This window comes from Meleagris gallopavo, chromosome 27, assembly GCF_000146605.3.
Source record: "Meleagris gallopavo isolate NT-WF06-2002-E0010 breed Aviagen turkey brand Nicholas breeding stock chromosome 27, Turkey_5.1, whole genome shotgun sequence".
NCBI lineage: Eukaryota > Metazoa > Chordata > Aves > Galliformes > Phasianidae > Meleagris > Meleagris gallopavo.
Window position 1 is genome coordinate 82,469 of NC_015037.2, and position 16,171 is coordinate 98,639.

The 16,171-nt window shown below is 42.5% G+C and overlaps 1 protein-coding gene across 2 annotated transcripts; it reads left to right on the forward strand.

The window, feature by feature from the left end:
* Nucleotides 1–1,739: 1,739 nt before the first annotated feature.
* On the forward strand, nucleotides 1,740–11,804 carry ANP32E (acidic nuclear phosphoprotein 32 family member E). Of its 2 annotated transcripts, none has more exons than XM_003212772.4 (6): nucleotides 1,740–1,915; nucleotides 2,552–2,674; nucleotides 3,944–4,109; nucleotides 5,566–5,720; nucleotides 6,821–6,875; nucleotides 8,458–11,804. In XM_003212772.4, the coding sequence occupies exons 1-6, from the start codon at nucleotides 1,856–1,858 to the stop codon at nucleotides 8,523–8,525; spliced, it is 627 nt and encodes a 208-aa protein (XP_003212820.2). In that variant the 5' UTR covers nucleotides 1,740–1,855; the 3' UTR covers nucleotides 8,526–11,804. The 2 variants fall into 2 exon arrangements, with proteins under 2 accessions (XP_003212820.2, XP_010722130.1); XM_010723828.3 differs by having other exon boundaries at nucleotides 1,742–1,915; nucleotides 8,461–11,804.
* The last annotated feature ends 4,367 nt before the right edge of the window (nucleotides 11,805–16,171 follow it).

Genomic DNA, 16,171 nt, shown 5'->3' on the forward strand with positions numbered 1-16,171 from the left:
ACTTGCGCGCGAGGTCGCGGCGCTCCGAGTTCCGACTTCAGCTGCAGCCCGGAGTCCTGCCGTTCCGTTGGCGCGGTCGTCTCGATTTAATTTGTCTTTAGTTTTTCCTTCTGCCGAAGGAGGTCCCGGGGCGCCGCCCCGCTGCGAGTTGCGAACGTCCCGAGCGGCGCTGCGGCGCCTCCTCCTTCTCCGCCGCTTCCCCTTTCCAAGGAAACTTCCATTAAATAATGCTATCGATCATAACATTAAAAAGAAGCCCCGAGTTCGCAGGGCGGGAGAAACCGTAGAACCCCTTCGGTTGAAGGGAACCTTAAATATCGGAGCCGTGGAATCGCAGCACGGTTGGGTTGGAGGAGACCTCGCGGACCCCTTGCCAGTTCAGTCTGTCTAGGGCCCCCCCACAGCCTTTGGGATCCTCCGGGGATGGGGCACCCATGCTGCTTTGGGCAGCGGTGCCGGGCTCGTGGTTGGGTGCTGGGCACGGGATGCCCGGGAGGCTGTGGGTTCTTCTCTGGAGGTAGCGCAGACCCACCTGGACACCTGCCTGTGCAGCCTGCTGTGGGGGGCTGCTTTGCAGGGGGGATGGATTCGGCGATGTCTGGAGGTCCCTCCCGGCCCCTTCAATTCTGTGATCCTCTGACTTGCACCCGCTGCCTGGCTGTTCCAACTGCCCACACTTCTGTGGATGCTCTGCAGCGAGGTCAGCCAGGACGCCATCGACCCACCTCAGGACTAAAGTCCAGGTTTGGTATCGCAGTGCATGAAGAGAGCAGCCCAATGCACAGGGGTTGTGGAAGAGGAGCACTTAACTGCTTGTTCAGCCCAGCAGCACGTGCCGCCTCGGTTCAGCTGCAAGGGTCACAGAAGGGCTGTGTTGTTTTGGGTGCAGATGCGCACGGGAGGCATGGTGACCCCCAGGTCTATGTGATGTGGATGAAAAACAAACCCTTGTTGAGACTTTGCTCGAAGTCGATAAGCTGTGCGAGTCAAGTGCTGCTGCTGCACGAGGCGGCAGCTTTGTGATCATGTTAGTTGGAAGCGTACAGGAGAGTGGAGTGGTGGCCTTATTAATGTCCTCTCTAACGAGGGATATGTTCACAAAGGATGAAATGATTTTTAAATTAATTAGCTGCTCCTTGTTGCTTCCCCTGCATTGATTATCTCATTGTTTTAGTGGCAGTGGAAGTTGTTCAGTTGGGCTTAATTAACCTGCAGAACTCACTGCTAAAATAATCGGGAGCCGGGAGATTTAGGGTTTGGAAAGAAGGAGTGACTTTATAGACTCAAATATGCGCAATGAATGATTGGATTTGATAAATGAGTTAGTGGTTCACTCATATGGAAAACCACTGATGAGTTTTAGCCCTGACTGATGTGCAGGACCTGCCTGGTGGGATGCCCACCTTTAACAGAGCAGGTTCCCTGTGGAGAGGTTCCCTTCATTTCCAGCAGTGCTGTGCTGGAGCTGGGCTCTGACCTGTGCTGTGCTGGCACTGTGGGAAGCCCTACAAGCGTCTGTCAGCAAAGCTGCTGCTTGGATTTTATGGAAACAGCTGCCCAAAATGTGCTCAGTGGAAGAGAAATTGTCGCGTGCTTCTCAAGTAGGCTGGTGTCAACAACTTCAGGCCACAACTCTGGTCTCAATTATAAAAAAAGACCACCAGACAACCCCTCCAAAACACGTTTAACAGTCACCAAGTTGCGGTTTCGGTTAAACGCGTGGTTTAATGGTGCTCACTCAGCTGCCTTGATATCCTGTTTGAAGGTGACGGAGCTGGTGCTCGATAACTGCAAGTCCAGCAATGGGGAGATTGAAGGTCTGAACGATTCCTTTAAGGAACTAGAGTTTCTTAGCATGGCCAACGTGCAGCTGACGTCGCTGGCCAAGCTGCCCACGTTGAGTAAGCTCCGAAAGGTACGTGTCTCACCTGCCCAGACAGCAGGATTTCACAGAATCATAGAATAATTTAAGTTGGAAGGGATCCTAAAAGGTCATCTGGTCCAACACCCACAGATGGAAAGGAAATCTGGAGGGTTGAGTCTTCAAGGATTTGCGTGTTACCGCTGTGAGATTGCAGGCAGTGCAGTGTCCTAGTCTGGTCTACATTAACATTTGAAGGTTTTGTGGGCATCTCCAGCTAGTTTTGGCCAAACTGGTCTCAGTCAATGGCTCCTACCTAGAGCAGTGAGTACTTTGTCTGCTCACTGAAAGTTGGCCGTGTCTTTGAGTTGGCTGATGGTCAACAGCAGACGCTTGGTTGCCCAGCCAGTGCAGGACAGCACATGTTGCTTGCTGATCAAAGACGTGCTGTGAGTTCCAATATTATCTGTTCTACAGGCTTAGATATCCGAGCCCATGATGTTTTCAGGAGGACTTCTAAAATTATCAGTTTAAAGGAACATTTTGTAAGCTGAATATTAGCTAGCTAGCACTGTGGGACTGTGGGAAGTGTTCAACTTTGTGATTAAGCTTCTAAGTTAAAAACTGTGCTTGCTGAATCTGATGGAAAGAAACCAAGCGTTTAATTCCTTTAATTTTGCTATGCAATAGTTGGAGTTGAGTGACAACATCATTTCCGGAGGCCTGGAGGTCCTTGCAGAAAGATGTCCAAATCTCACATATCTAAATCTAAGTGGCAACAAAATCAAAGATCTTGGCACTGTGGAAGCTCTTGTAAGTATGGAATGAGAGGGGCAACTGAAAATTTAAATGTAATAAGTACTGGTTTTTATTAAGTTTTTGCAGTAGAATGGTGGAAACAGGTGCAAGGATTTCACATGAGAAATCTTTTTGAGTATGGAAGATGAAACAACGTTGGGTTTAAACTAGTGTAGTGTAAGAAATGAAGTACAAAGGTACATGATATATTCTAGCTACTTTTATTTCTTTTCAGCACAACTAAAGGCATCCCAAATGAAATTTCTTATCTATTGTACGTGCTATCTGTTATTTTTCCTTTGCTAGCTCAGGTGTTTTAGCTTTGTCGGTGATCCAGTTGGTCCTGACTTGATTAACTCAATGTCATGCTTTTTAGACACAATTCTTGTAAACATAGTACTGTAAAATTCCTTCTGTGTTAGCGATGGGATGTACTGAATGAGAGCTGTTGAGATTCTGTTTTGTCTTTGATAGAAAAGTTGCCAAGTTACATGTTGCTAATCCTCTTGGTTTGTGAAGATATGGCAGCTGCTCATTAGACAAAATATAAGCTTTCACTGAACCTGTGAAGTAGTTAGGTTGTGTGTGAGGCAGCTAGGAGCGCACCTGAGCAATGGGTTACTGAGGTGGAGGAGGAAGCTGCCTACAGCTGCTGCTTGATCTGCATGCTCATTGTGCCAGCATACGGATTATTTATTATTTGTTATAGACTGCATTTTTTTTTAAGCTTCTTGTAAAGGTCATCTGTCTGCCTTCGTTGTGGTTTGACCTAGCAGTTATGAGACAAAGCAAAGTGGTTGGAGTGCTGTACAGAATAAATGCTTTGTGTGTAAAGTCTGAAAGGTGAGAGATCATCATCAGTTGTCTAGTTGTTACTGTAGTTCTCAGTCCTACCAAGTACCTCTTAAGATGCTTGCAGTCAAATCAAACTGTTTGCTGAAAACCTGCTGGAGCTGAGCTTTTGGGCATGGCTATGAGAACCAAAGCAGGCTCTGCAAACAAAAAAGCATCCTCATGTAAGCGTAACGCAGTGTGTGCACGGTGTCTGCCTGCAGGGGTGCGTTGGCCATGCTGCAGAGGTGCTGTACAGTTGATCTGCAAGAGCATTCTCATTAGAAGTTCAAACAACTCTTGAAGTTTTTATCGAGTAGAGAGTAAAATAGTGAGTAGGAATAAAGCAGTGGGGATAAAATCTGTACCTGACTGTATTTGGGCTATGACAGCACTATAACTTGAGGCACCATTTGGTTGTTTGGGAAAAATAAACTCTTTGTTTATTTTCAGCAAAATCTTAAAAACTTAAAGAGCCTTGACCTGTTCAACTGTGAGATTACAAACCTTGAGGATTACAGGGACAGCATTTTTGATCTGCTTCAGCAAATCACATACCTGGATGGATTTGACCAGGAAGATAACGAGGCACCGGATTCAGAAGATGATGATGATGAGGGTAAGTTCCTGAAATAAGCTGTGGATTCAAATAGTGCACTGTAATGAAATGTAAATGTAGCGTGGATCATAGTGACTTTTTGAGTGCATTGGCATTGTGCTCTGCTCTTATTTTTGAGGCGTATGGTTTTAGAATTTGTTTGGTGTTAGCACACTAGTTCAGAATGAAAAGTCACGTTGAAGGTTTTAAGTTCTTGCAGAAGCCTCGTAAGTGTAAGGAAGCAGAGTAAAGATCTTGTTGCAAAGATTAGAAATATTCTTAAAATATAGTATTGCCAGCAGTAATGTATGTTAGCAGAACTGATGCAAAGCAAGGGGACAACACCTTTTATTGTGTTTCCCTATGGAAAGAATGCAAAATGAAGGGGAATTGCTCAAATATGTTACAAATTTCTGCATAAAAGCAGTACAATCCCTTTTGATCTGACCTCAGTCACTAACGAGGGTATTCCTATTGTTTGTTTTCCTCATTGCTGTTAATCAGTCTGAAATGAAACCCGTAGGAATAGGTCTGTCAGTGCGCGGCTACAAATCCTGTGTTGATGTGATGGTAGGAGGAGCACGTGTTCTTCTGGAAACCAGGCTTAATGGATAATTATCAGAGGCAAAACTGTTAGGAGAAAACATCTAAAATGTGTTTGAGTGTTAGCAAGCAGGATAGGGCTCTTGGTGTGGTGTTGTGTGTGCATCCAGATAAATAACTTGCTAAATTTGGGTTATGTCTTCTAATGGGAGAGGCTTCCAGTGCTTTCTTCTGGCTTTAGTTCATTAGCTAGTGGCTGCCACTGCCACATGCTGGATCAGCACTGCCGAGTAGTAACCACATGTCACAGTTTGGAAATCTGTGCAGAAAAGAACTTGGTGAAAGCCAAATGTCTATAACATAAATGTAAAAATAAACTCAATAGTGGAAAATGGATAGGAAAATTAATATGATTTTGAAAATGAATCGAAGTGTAGAGTCACCTCATCATTTCTTCTAATTCACTTAACTGGAAGCGTGAACGTGATTATGTGCTCCAGACAGAAAAGAAATGAGAGATCATCTCTTTGGAGCAGTAGGTGTTTCAGTGTAAGTGATTAAAAGACAGATAAAATGAGCACAACATACTATATTTACCCTTAAGTACTTCAGGGTTTGATTTTACAGACAAGCTGCTTTTCCACTGATAACTTTCTGCTCCCTTTCAGGAATTTATATATGCAGCTGCTTCAGACATCACAAATTTTGCCTGAAGCTTGTGATGTAAAAAAGTCAGTAGCCTTTCTTCAAGAAAAAATGTTACAGCAACTGACTTGATCGTTTCCCACGTAACCTGCATTTAAAAAAAAAAAAAAACAAAAAAAACCTGGAAGAAGTGTTAGAACTAGCTTAACCTGGCACATGTTAGTTTGCATGAAGAGGAGTTAATGAAACTTAACTTAGAACATATTGAGTGTGTTTTTCATTTCTGAAGGAGACGAAGATGACAATGATGAAGATGAGGATGAAGCCGGTCCCCCAGGAGAATATGAAGAAGAAGATGATGAAGATGATGGAGGCTCGGATCTAGGGGAAGGTGAAGAGGAGGAGGAAGTTGGTCTTTCATACCTGATGAAAGAAGAGATTCAGGTAAAGTGAGGTTAAGGTGGAGTTAGTATTCTGTACCAAATGCAGACAGTAGGGAGAAACTGCCTACAGACTTCTATGCTAATATAAATCTGTAGGCACTGAGTATTGTGAACAAAGTTAGGTGCAGTGAGATATTTTAGAAAGTTGCTTTCACTGAAATAGGAAGTACTGACTTGAATGTGAGTGGTGACTGTCAGTTATGAAGGTGCTTCTGGCTGGCCTGCTGGGCATGCTTCACTTCCATCTCACCCCTTCAGGCTGCAGGATGCCAGCGTTGTTTTGTTCCCTGTAAATTAAAGAGTCAGTTTTGCCCAGTGTTTTGAAACTGTGCTCTACTACCAATTAAACACTCAAGTTAGATATATAAAGTAGAATAAATTTACGTTGGAAAACTGAAGAAGTTGGGTTGGTCTTCTAAAAGAAGGGAACGCAGCAACAGCACATTGCTGGTACTTCAAGTGAGATGAAGGAAGGTCTACATTTTGCTGTAGTAAATACTGCTGCACTTTTTCTGAGTGTTATCTGGTGTGGTGTTGAAAAGCTATGAAAATTAGTCCCAGGGCCTTCTAGGTAAGAGTTTGCCATGAAGCAAGAAGAGAATATTAAGCTAGAATAAAAAACCACACACGGCTTTTAAGGTTATGGATAGACTCTTGCCGTCTTGTGGTTCATGGAAATAAGGCTCAGGAGTCACAATTTGGTCCTCTTCTTTAACGACTTCAAGACTTTCAGTTGGAGAACGTGTGAAACTTTGTAAGCGAGTCTATAAGCAAGCGGCTCTCATGTTTCCCATCAAAAATTCTGTCACATCAAAAATGATGTCGCATCCATTACTGTTCCTGTTGATGCGAGTTGACATCATACCAGCTTCATTTCCCATGGATGTGCAGAAAATCTTCATCTAAACTCCATTTTTGTGTGCATTTTGTTCTTCTAACCACGTGATTTGTTGTCTTCTGCACTCTTACAAGTGTAACTCCATACTTGTGTTGCTACTCTGAAGAGACTGAAATGTTTTAAATTCCTTCTTAGGATCAGCATTTAAGCAAAGTTTGTGTATGCTGCAGTTCTTTAGAAATGTTTCACAATTTTTTTTAAAGGATGAAGACGACGATGATGACTATGTTGAAGAGGGAGGTGACGAGGAGGAAGAAGGTAGGTCCTCAGCTTAAGTATTAATGTTGACTAAAACAATTATCCTGTAACCTAGCAAGTCTGGGAGTGGAACTTTGCTGACAAAAAGCACTGACTGGTTTATTTCTGTAGATGTATTGAGCTTAAGTAAGAGCCTGAGAAGGTAGCACAGCAGCTCTGTAGTGGTTGGTGTTTTTTCTCCTCTGTTGTAAAATAAAAAGAAGTAAGGAATGACAGTTTTCCAGGACTTCTGCTGAAGTATGTTTCTAAAATGAAAGAGCTTGCATTTTGTCCGCAGGCAGAAATACTTGTTTTCCAAGAGGGAGAGGAGATGGATGGATGGATGGACACTTCTGTATACTGTGTATGTGGCACAGCCACTAAAATACCCTCACTGGCAAAGCCTCAGGAGGGTCAGTAGCTGCAGTCCTCTGTCGAGATGAAAGTGGCTTCCTTCCTTAGAGAAACTTTTCACCAAAGAGGAAACTGTAGGGTGCAAACCATTTCATCTTTCAGTGCCAGAAGATAAGCAGGACAGATGTGTTACTCATTCTTTCTTGCACCTTGTTTGAGGCTTGCAAACCTTTCAGGGTCAGGACCAGCCTTAAGTTTGAAGCTCCTCATCTGTTCCGGAGCACTGGAAAAGAAGTTGCAGAACTGACAGAAGGCTAATTCCTGGTTCTTGTGCTCTTATCAGGCACTCTGCTTGGTGGGCTGAGAGATAGGCTGCTTAGTTGTGCGCATCTCTGTGTTCCACGTGGTGAGATGGGCACCAGGTAGGACTACCAGCTTATTACCAGCCAGCAGTTGCTGAATTCCTTCAGAAAATAAATGTTTCAAGCTTCATCTTAAAGTCAGCTGGTTTTTCCTTCTCTTATTTAAATTTCTGAAATTTCTCGTTACATTAGTGCCCATCTGATTTGTATGCTTGGCTTAATGGAGCAGTTTTTGGAGATGTATCTTGCACTTGGAAAAACTGGAATTCTGAAGTAGCAATGCTCAATTCTTCCCATTTGCAATTACAGCATTCAAGTCTATAAAGACAACAAAGCAGGTGGTTAGGATGGTTAATTAGGCAGGAAATGACTGCTGGCAATTAAATCTCTTAGGTTTGACAGGATTGCATTTCATGATTCCACCACAAGAGTGCATAGTCCACTAACTGAGTTAGGCACATTTCTAAGAATAAGCTGAGAGATTTTTATCCAAGAAACAGTTTCTCAAGTGGAGAGAGATCAGAACAGATTTGATTTGGTATCTCCAGAAACTTCTGGATTTTGGGTTTGCACCTTACATGCACCTTCGAAAATTCAGAGAGATGGAAAAAATACTTTAGTTCTTAAATACATGCTAATGATCATTTATGTTGTTATTAATGCGTCTCATTTAATGTTCTGTAATGCTTAGTTTATATTTAGTTGAATATTGCCTGCCTGAGTTATTCAGAGTAAGGTAAACGGATCTTTTTTGAGAACCATAAGCACCTTGTGTGACAGAGGTGAGCACATCAGCTACATGCAGTAATCGATTTCCATTGGCATTTGCTGAATGCTTTAACATTGTTTGTGTGTATGAACAGGATGTAATGAGATCTTTTCCTTAGCAGAGGGCGTTCGAGGGGAGAAGAGGAAACGAGATCCTGAAGATGAAGGCGAGGAAGAGGATGATTAATTTGTTATAGACAACGTAGGACCAGATTCTTAAGTTACAGAACACGCAATAGTGATTATGCAGATCTGTATGTCTCCATGTACCATAGATGTCCCTACAGAAAATGTTAACTTTTTATAGGAGAAGTGTGGTTTTACTATTCTTGCCCTTTTTATCATTCCAAATAAGATATAATAGCCTGTTAGTGAACCTATATGTAGAAAAACGATTTTCAAGAATATATTCACTGAAACCATTGTCTAGTTTTTCCCCTAGAGTTTTATTAGGAGCTCTTTAATTTTATACAAGCTTGCTGTGTTGGTCATCATTTCTCCAGAGTTAAAACACCTATCCTACATGCATTTAATATCATGAATTTCCTTCAAGATTTTCAGGTTTTTATACTTAAAAAGTTGAACTCAGAAATGCTACGTGGCAAATTTGAGTCTGTTTCAAATGAGGAGTTGACAGCAGTCTTGAATTTAGCAGGGATTCTGTTTGAATTCAACTAGGTTGTGTTTTGCTTCAGCTTTTTAAAAGGTGACTCCTGTAACTTTTTAAAGTCTTCTACCCTGATTTGCACGTTAACATTGCAAAGCATAAGTGGGTTTCAGATTTTTTTTTTTTTTCCTGCTTGTTTAGAAGTTTGGTGTTTGCTCGAGATATATTCCCAAAAATATCTTGGCAAACTGAGAGGGCTGTAATCCTCAAACTTCTCTCCAAAACATAGAGTCATTGTAGGTATTAACAGAAGTAACTAATCTCTAGTTTTAAACTGTTTTACAAGAAGTGTTTGAACTTTCACCCACCTAGCTGTTGCACTGTCACTTCAGGAATTCTGCAATCATTGTGCTTGGCTATAAGATATATGCATTTCTAATGCAGAAGTTGACGGGTAACTCTTTCAAGCACACTTTTTAGATTACCCCACATTCTTTTATAAAATCATCGAAGGGGGAAAGACACACACAAGGTAGTCTTTCCTTACAGGTCACCTCTTAAATTTTTTAAGTCTGATTGTAGGCAAAATGTTTAATTCCATGTTTAGTACTAGCTAATCGTTCAGGCTTCTTATACTGAATGGCTGCAGAACCTTGTTCCGTTGCTTATGGTTGGCAGCAGGTACAGGAGACGTGCAGACTTTTTTCTAGCAGCCTGGTTGTGACCAAGAGGCCGTAATAATTCTGCCCGGGGGATTCACATGTTCCATTTGCGCCACAGCAAAGCAAGCTCAGACATACAGCATTCCTTTTCCAGTCATTATTTGGATTTAAAGCGGTAGTCTTGGTATAAAACTAATTTACATTGTTTCATGTAGGTACTGAACCAAATATCACACACAGCTTTATTCAAGAGACTTATTTTTGTATCTGTCGTGGCTGATGATAGCTGTCATTAAGATGGGGGAGACAGCAAGGGTGGGGAGGAGGGAGATTTCCTGGACCTAAGGAAAAGTCCGTCACACACAGACTGGTTAATTGTGAATATTTAATAAGATATTTCACACACTAGCAGACTTTTTAAATGTGACTTCCTGCTCTTAAGTTTAGATACTGCAGGGTTGAAATTGTTCTGCAAAGCCCAATTTCTTGTGTGTTTTTTTTTCCCCCAAATAGAGCCTTAAATTACAGTTTTTCATGTAGCTGTGAAGCATAGCCAGCCATTAAAGGTGTCCGTATGAAATGAGTCAGGCAGATGGCAATACACTTGGAAATAAACTGACTAAAACTTTTGCAATTTTTCATGGATATCTGTAAAGACACTAGAAAAGTAGTGGTAAAACTACGTTTGCAGCCACAATCTTAAGTTCCTGTGTTTGTGTACGAATACTGAATGAATAGAAATCTTAGGTGAGTGCACATCCTACCTTGTTGTGGAGGCTCTGTGTTCGAGGCAGTTGTTTTGTGATCAGCTTTGAGACAGAAAAGTGTTTTTTTCCACCTTTTTGCTTTTTTTTTTTTAATCTCAGTGGATGACTGAAATTTGATATTTATAAGTGTGCATTTTTAAAGTACTTCATTATCAGGGTTTTCTTTAACTATCTCTTACTGATGCATATAAAATTAGTTTTAAAGGGGAACATTTACTATTTTGAATTAAAATTATTTCAGTACCAGCCACATTTCAGTAGGCAAGTCCAATTTTAACACTGAATGAGCTAATGTGACAAAGCAAAATGAGCTTAGGAGGGATAAGCAGACTTTCCCTTGATATGCAGACTTAACACTTCCTAAATCAAATTGCAGTGCATCAGCTGCTACATCTACCAGATCTGAGCCTCACGCTGATGTGCAACACATTACTTTAGAATTGTTTCAAAACAGCATTTCACTGAATTATGAACTAGGTGAGAGGGTGCAGAGTGAACAAAGGCAAAACAGATGCTACAGGGTGGGAAGGGGGATGGGGGGGGGCAGGAGCCAAGGAATGCAGCCTTCTCTCTCACCACTCCAGTCTCTTGTGCTCATCTATTGGTTCACACTGTGCCGCTGCAGCAAGAAATAAAACCTGCAAGTCACAAAAACTCAGCAACTGGGGTGGAGAATTATTATAACAACTTCTTAAAACCGATTGTAATATCCCCTCCTATTTAATTGTAATATCAGAATAATCTACGCCTAGTTTCTTAGAATCAGTTGTAATATCTCCTCCTATTCTTGCATATGTCTCTACAAATATCCTTAAAGCGTCCCTTCACAGTGTGCAGGCTAGGAGAGGCCTCTCCCTCTGCACCCAGCATGTGTGTGCAGCACTGCAATTAAAATATACCTGCTTTATGACCACCTGGTGGTTATGGCCTTTGATTTTCCACAAGTCAACACGAAACTTAGTTCCTAAAGTAATTCTGTTTTTTCCTCAGTGTTACCATCTAAGCATCATTTCATATTTGTCAGCTTGGCATGCAATTATACAGCTAGCATTTTTTAAAAATAAATAATACAGAGCCTCCAAATAACTTTTGAAACTTTTTTGCTTGGTGGGTGGACTTTTCATGCAAATATGTAAGGGTGGGTTTTATATTTTGTAGAGGTTTTGTCCTACTTCAATGCTCTTTGTATGGCAGTATGTATATAGTGTGTTTTGGTTCCTTATCAGACTCTTTCCTTAAACTTTGGAGTAACTGATTTTGTGCAACTGTGTTTTGAATAAAGCCATGACAGTGTTAAATTAAGCAACCCTGCAGCACTCTTCTGATAATTTTTAGTTGTAACAAGAAACGTTTCCTCCCTACGTGTGCTGTAAATTTTAAATTAAAAAGTTTTCAAACTGAATTATTTCAAATAAATTGAGACTCTTGTATTGAGTTACTTCTTTTAGTACGTCTGCAAAGAGAAGGTAGTGTTCCTTCAGGAATGGAGTTAGAGGTAAGTCTTCCTGGTGTCCTCTGCTACTGAAGAACTTGGAGAACTGTATCTTCTTTGTATTTAGACTTTGTATTTAGTGGTATTGTAGTTCCTGGTAATGTTGTAGTTGATGCAGGACACAATGTACAACTCAAACTGTTTGTACCACTGTTTGGGTATTCACTTAGTGTTTCCAGGTGGGTTTAATATAGAAATATTGGAGCTGACAAGGACTTTGTGCTATGAATCCACACCATTTGAGTGAAGTTAGTTTGGCTGAGTCTGAAGGAAAAAAAAAAATGAAAATCAAGGGACAGTTTGTATTTTGTTCTTTATCAGTGTTGACTTGATGTGTCTGACAGCCCCAGCTCTTTCAAAGTAGGTGCGTTGGTGTGCATAAGTGACTGCTCACTGAAGAATACTGCTTTTTTTTCCCTCCTGTACAGGTGGACATTGCATTGTCTTTATGTTAGGATTAGTTCAGCATTCTTGGCAAGAATTCTCTGGGCACACTTGAAAGAAAGCTAGTAACTAAACACGCTTTTCTTGTACTAGATGGGTGATTAGCAGATTAATGGTGGTTGTTTTCTGGGCAGAAAGGGTGAGGAGGGCAGTTGCCTGTCCCTCTGAAGCCACACCGGCTGCATGCTCCATGTGCACCCAGTTTGCCCAATAGAGTAAAGGCAAAGAGGGCTGACCGGAGCTTGCAACAGTGCAAGACCAGTGTGCTTTTTGAGGATAACGGTGGTTTTAACTAAACCTGAGATACGCCATTCTGGCAAAGAGAGGATGTTCCCAGTACAGGAAGGACGCAGAGCTGTTGGGGCAGGTCCAGAGGAGGCCACAAAGAGGATCGGAGGCCTAGAGCACCCCTCCTGTGAGGATAGGTTGAGGGAGTTGGGTTTGTTTACCTTGGAGTCCTGATTGCAGCCTTCCAGTCAGTACTTGAGAGCATTTAAGCAGGAGTGAGGCAGGCTTCTTATATGGCTTGATAGTGGCAAGAAAAGGGGTGGATGGCTTTAAACTAGAAGATGAAATTTAGGTTAGATCTTAAGTAGAAATTATTAACTCAGTGGTAAGGCCCTAGCACAGCTGCCCAGAGGCTGTGGATGCCTCATCCATCCCTGGAGGTGTTCAAGGCCAGGTTGGATGGGGCCCTGGGTAGTCTGGGCTGGTGTTAAATGTGGAGGTTGGTGGCCCTGCATGTGGCAGAGGGTTGGAGATTCGTGATCCTTGAGGTCCTTTCCAACTCTGGCCATTCTGTGATTATCTCCCCATTCCAGCCGTGCCCCTCCCTTTCCTTCCCATAGCGGGCAGGGGCACTAGGTTCCCTCCCAGCGCTAGGGCGCGCGGGGCCCAGCAGAGCGGGAATCCGTTACCCACGGGGTTCCCCGGCTCCGGGCCGCAGGGGCCGAGCGGCGACCCCGCCGCTGATTGGCTGAGATTTGCCGCAGTTCCGCCCATCCCGCCTTCCCGCCCGGCCCCGCGCGCGGCAGGGGCGGCTTTGAAGGGTGGCTGCATTTTTCCTTATGGTCGTTCCGTCATGGCTGAGGTGGAGCGGTGCCCTCACCTGGCGTGCTCCTTCAGCTCCGTGCCTGTGGGAGAAAGCAAAGTCTATTTCCGAGTCCAGGCGCGCACGGGAATAATTGTTTCTGACGTCCTGTCTGAGGGAGAATGTGTGCAGCTGGGCTTTGCTGTGGGATCTGTAATTAAACGTGAATCACAGAGAAACCCTCGCTCTAAAATGCAGGGGAAGAGTTCAGCTTCACAAAGCTGCCCTCATCTTCTTCTCAGCTTCCAGGAGAGAGGGAAAGTGCTGTTTAATTTCTAGAAAAGCACTCATTTGTTTAGGAGGAATCAGTATGCCTGCTGATGCTGCTCGTCCTGGTGAAATCACACCATTAAATTTTTGAACTTTCTTACTGCTTTGAAATATTACTAAAATACGCTTTTGTTTGCTGTCTTCCAGTCATTCACATTTGACAGCAGTTAACACGCGCTACCTGAGCACAAACCCATTTCAAAATGTGTAAGACTGCATTTCTTCCATCATCTCACCTCACCCTCTGTTAGCTTAAAGCCATTCCCCTTTACCAGTCTGATCAAAGTCGGTCCCCCTCTTTTTACACAGCCTGGCAGCGATAGGACGGTGGGATGGTTTTCATTTAAAAGGGGGGAGATTTAGGTCAGGTGTTAGGAAGGAATTCTTCGCTCAGCGGGCAATGAAGCCCTGGCAGCGCTGCCTGGAGAGCTGCGGCTGTTCCGTCCAGGAGGAGCCCGAGACCATGGATGGGCCCTGGGCAGCTGGAGCTGGGGGGTGGCCAGCCCTCAGCCAGGGCTGAAAAGGATGGGCTCCAAGGTTCCTTTCAGCCTAAGCCATCCTACATTCCGAAAAAGTTCTTCTTTTAGAGCTTTTCCTCATCACAAAGCGGTTTGCTTTGTCACGGCACACACAGTTAAACAAAACTATACAGCAGTAACATGCACATGCACCTCAAAGGAAGAGTCCAGGTTATACGAAATCAACACCCACGTGCATGTTTCAAAATAGAAATTTATAGTTTAGTACTTCTAATTATTTTTAAGTGTATACTGCTAAGTCTTTCTCCACTTATAGAAAAGCCCTTTGCGTAACGTCTGGTACTTCTCTTTGCATTTAAATCTCAATAACTGTTAGTCCCAATTAATTCTTCTCAGAGTAGTGAATAAATGTAACTCCTTAAATGTATGCACTACACAAACATTTTTTTACATATGTACATGTATAATAAGAGATTTTCATAAGCATTTCCAAGCAAATAGGTGCTTGGTTTCTCCATACCAACTCCCACTTCTCTGATGGACTCAACTCTGCAAAAAGCAGAACAGCCAAACCATCACCTGCTTCAAACAAACGAGAAGAATTTATAAGTAAAACAAGACAACAATGTAAGTAACAGGCTGAATGGGAAGAAATGGGAGGAGGGGTGGCTGTGCTTCTGGGATTCGTGAGCCTGGTGAGCCCATACTGTTCTTTAAGTCTTCCCTGTAAATAATCACTGTATGCTAAACGTTGAGTGTGATCACACTTCTCGTGTGCATCGATCCAGTGCTCGTGCTGAGGTTCATGTCACTGCAGCCTGAGATCACACCTCTTGAAATGCTTACAGCTTTTGCTGTTAAAGATAACAAAAAATGATAACAACAACAACAACAAAAAAAGATGTTTGGGGCTTGCTTTCTTTGAAGCACAGACTTTGTGAAATTTAAGTATTTTATCTTATGCTATAATGGGGGATATTTCCATCTCAATTGATGCATATTGCCAGGGGTAGTAGGTTGGTTGTTACTGAAACTTCTGACATCAACATGTTTAATAAGATTAATAAGAGGCTTTCCCTGAGAGAGCCTCTCTTTTTTTGCAGACATCTAGAGTTATTCCTTATTCAAACCAGAGATCTGAGCAGACTAGTTGTGCCTTTGTAAGAATGAGAAGGGATGGAAGGAGAAAGAATATTAATGTACATCTCCTCTGGATTTCTGAATAGCTGTAGGCTTAAATTTCTGCATAATTTCTTCATTAAGGTTCAATATGGGAACCTACAAGGTTCCTACATGGTTCCTACAAGGTTCACTACAAGGGAAATTCCAGGATCATACAATTGAAAAGCAAAAATATTTCCTAGAACAAAGTGAGGAATCGTGAAGATAATAATATGATCCACCCACTGAGACAACCATTAAAGTTTGGAAATTCTTACTGCATATCTTTTACTGCAGGGCTTTTAAAAGCTTTATTTGCAACTTTGGCAAATTCCCCAATATATTTCTGTTTCCTCTCTCTAATATACCTGAATTTCTAATGGTACAAAATATGTACATGATGACATCACTTCTACATGAAAAGTTAGTGCAAATATTCTTTGCTGCGTAGTGCATATATTTTAGAATATATTAGAATTTCAGAAGTGTTTTAAAAAGAGAGAAGATTATATGAGGGAGAACTGGAGAGCAGCTGAAGTTCTCTGAAAGGAAGAGGCTGCTGCAGCATGCAGTATGCTGAGCAAGCCTCTGAGGGCCAGGTAGGGAGAGAGAGAACTGAGAATTCCCAGTACATGAGGCTGTGCTGCTCGTGATCCTCTGCTGCTAGCAAAAGACTTGGAGCTCTGTTCTGAAATTCCAGGAGCCTGCTCCAGTCGTGCTGAATCTGCCTCTGAATGCTGGAAATTACTTAGCATTTAGTAGTGTTTAGAGAGTAGTACTCTTAGATATGTATCTTTCATCTCAGGAGGATTTGCCCACACTCTTGATGGAATTACTCATGGACAAATCACAGTAGAACCA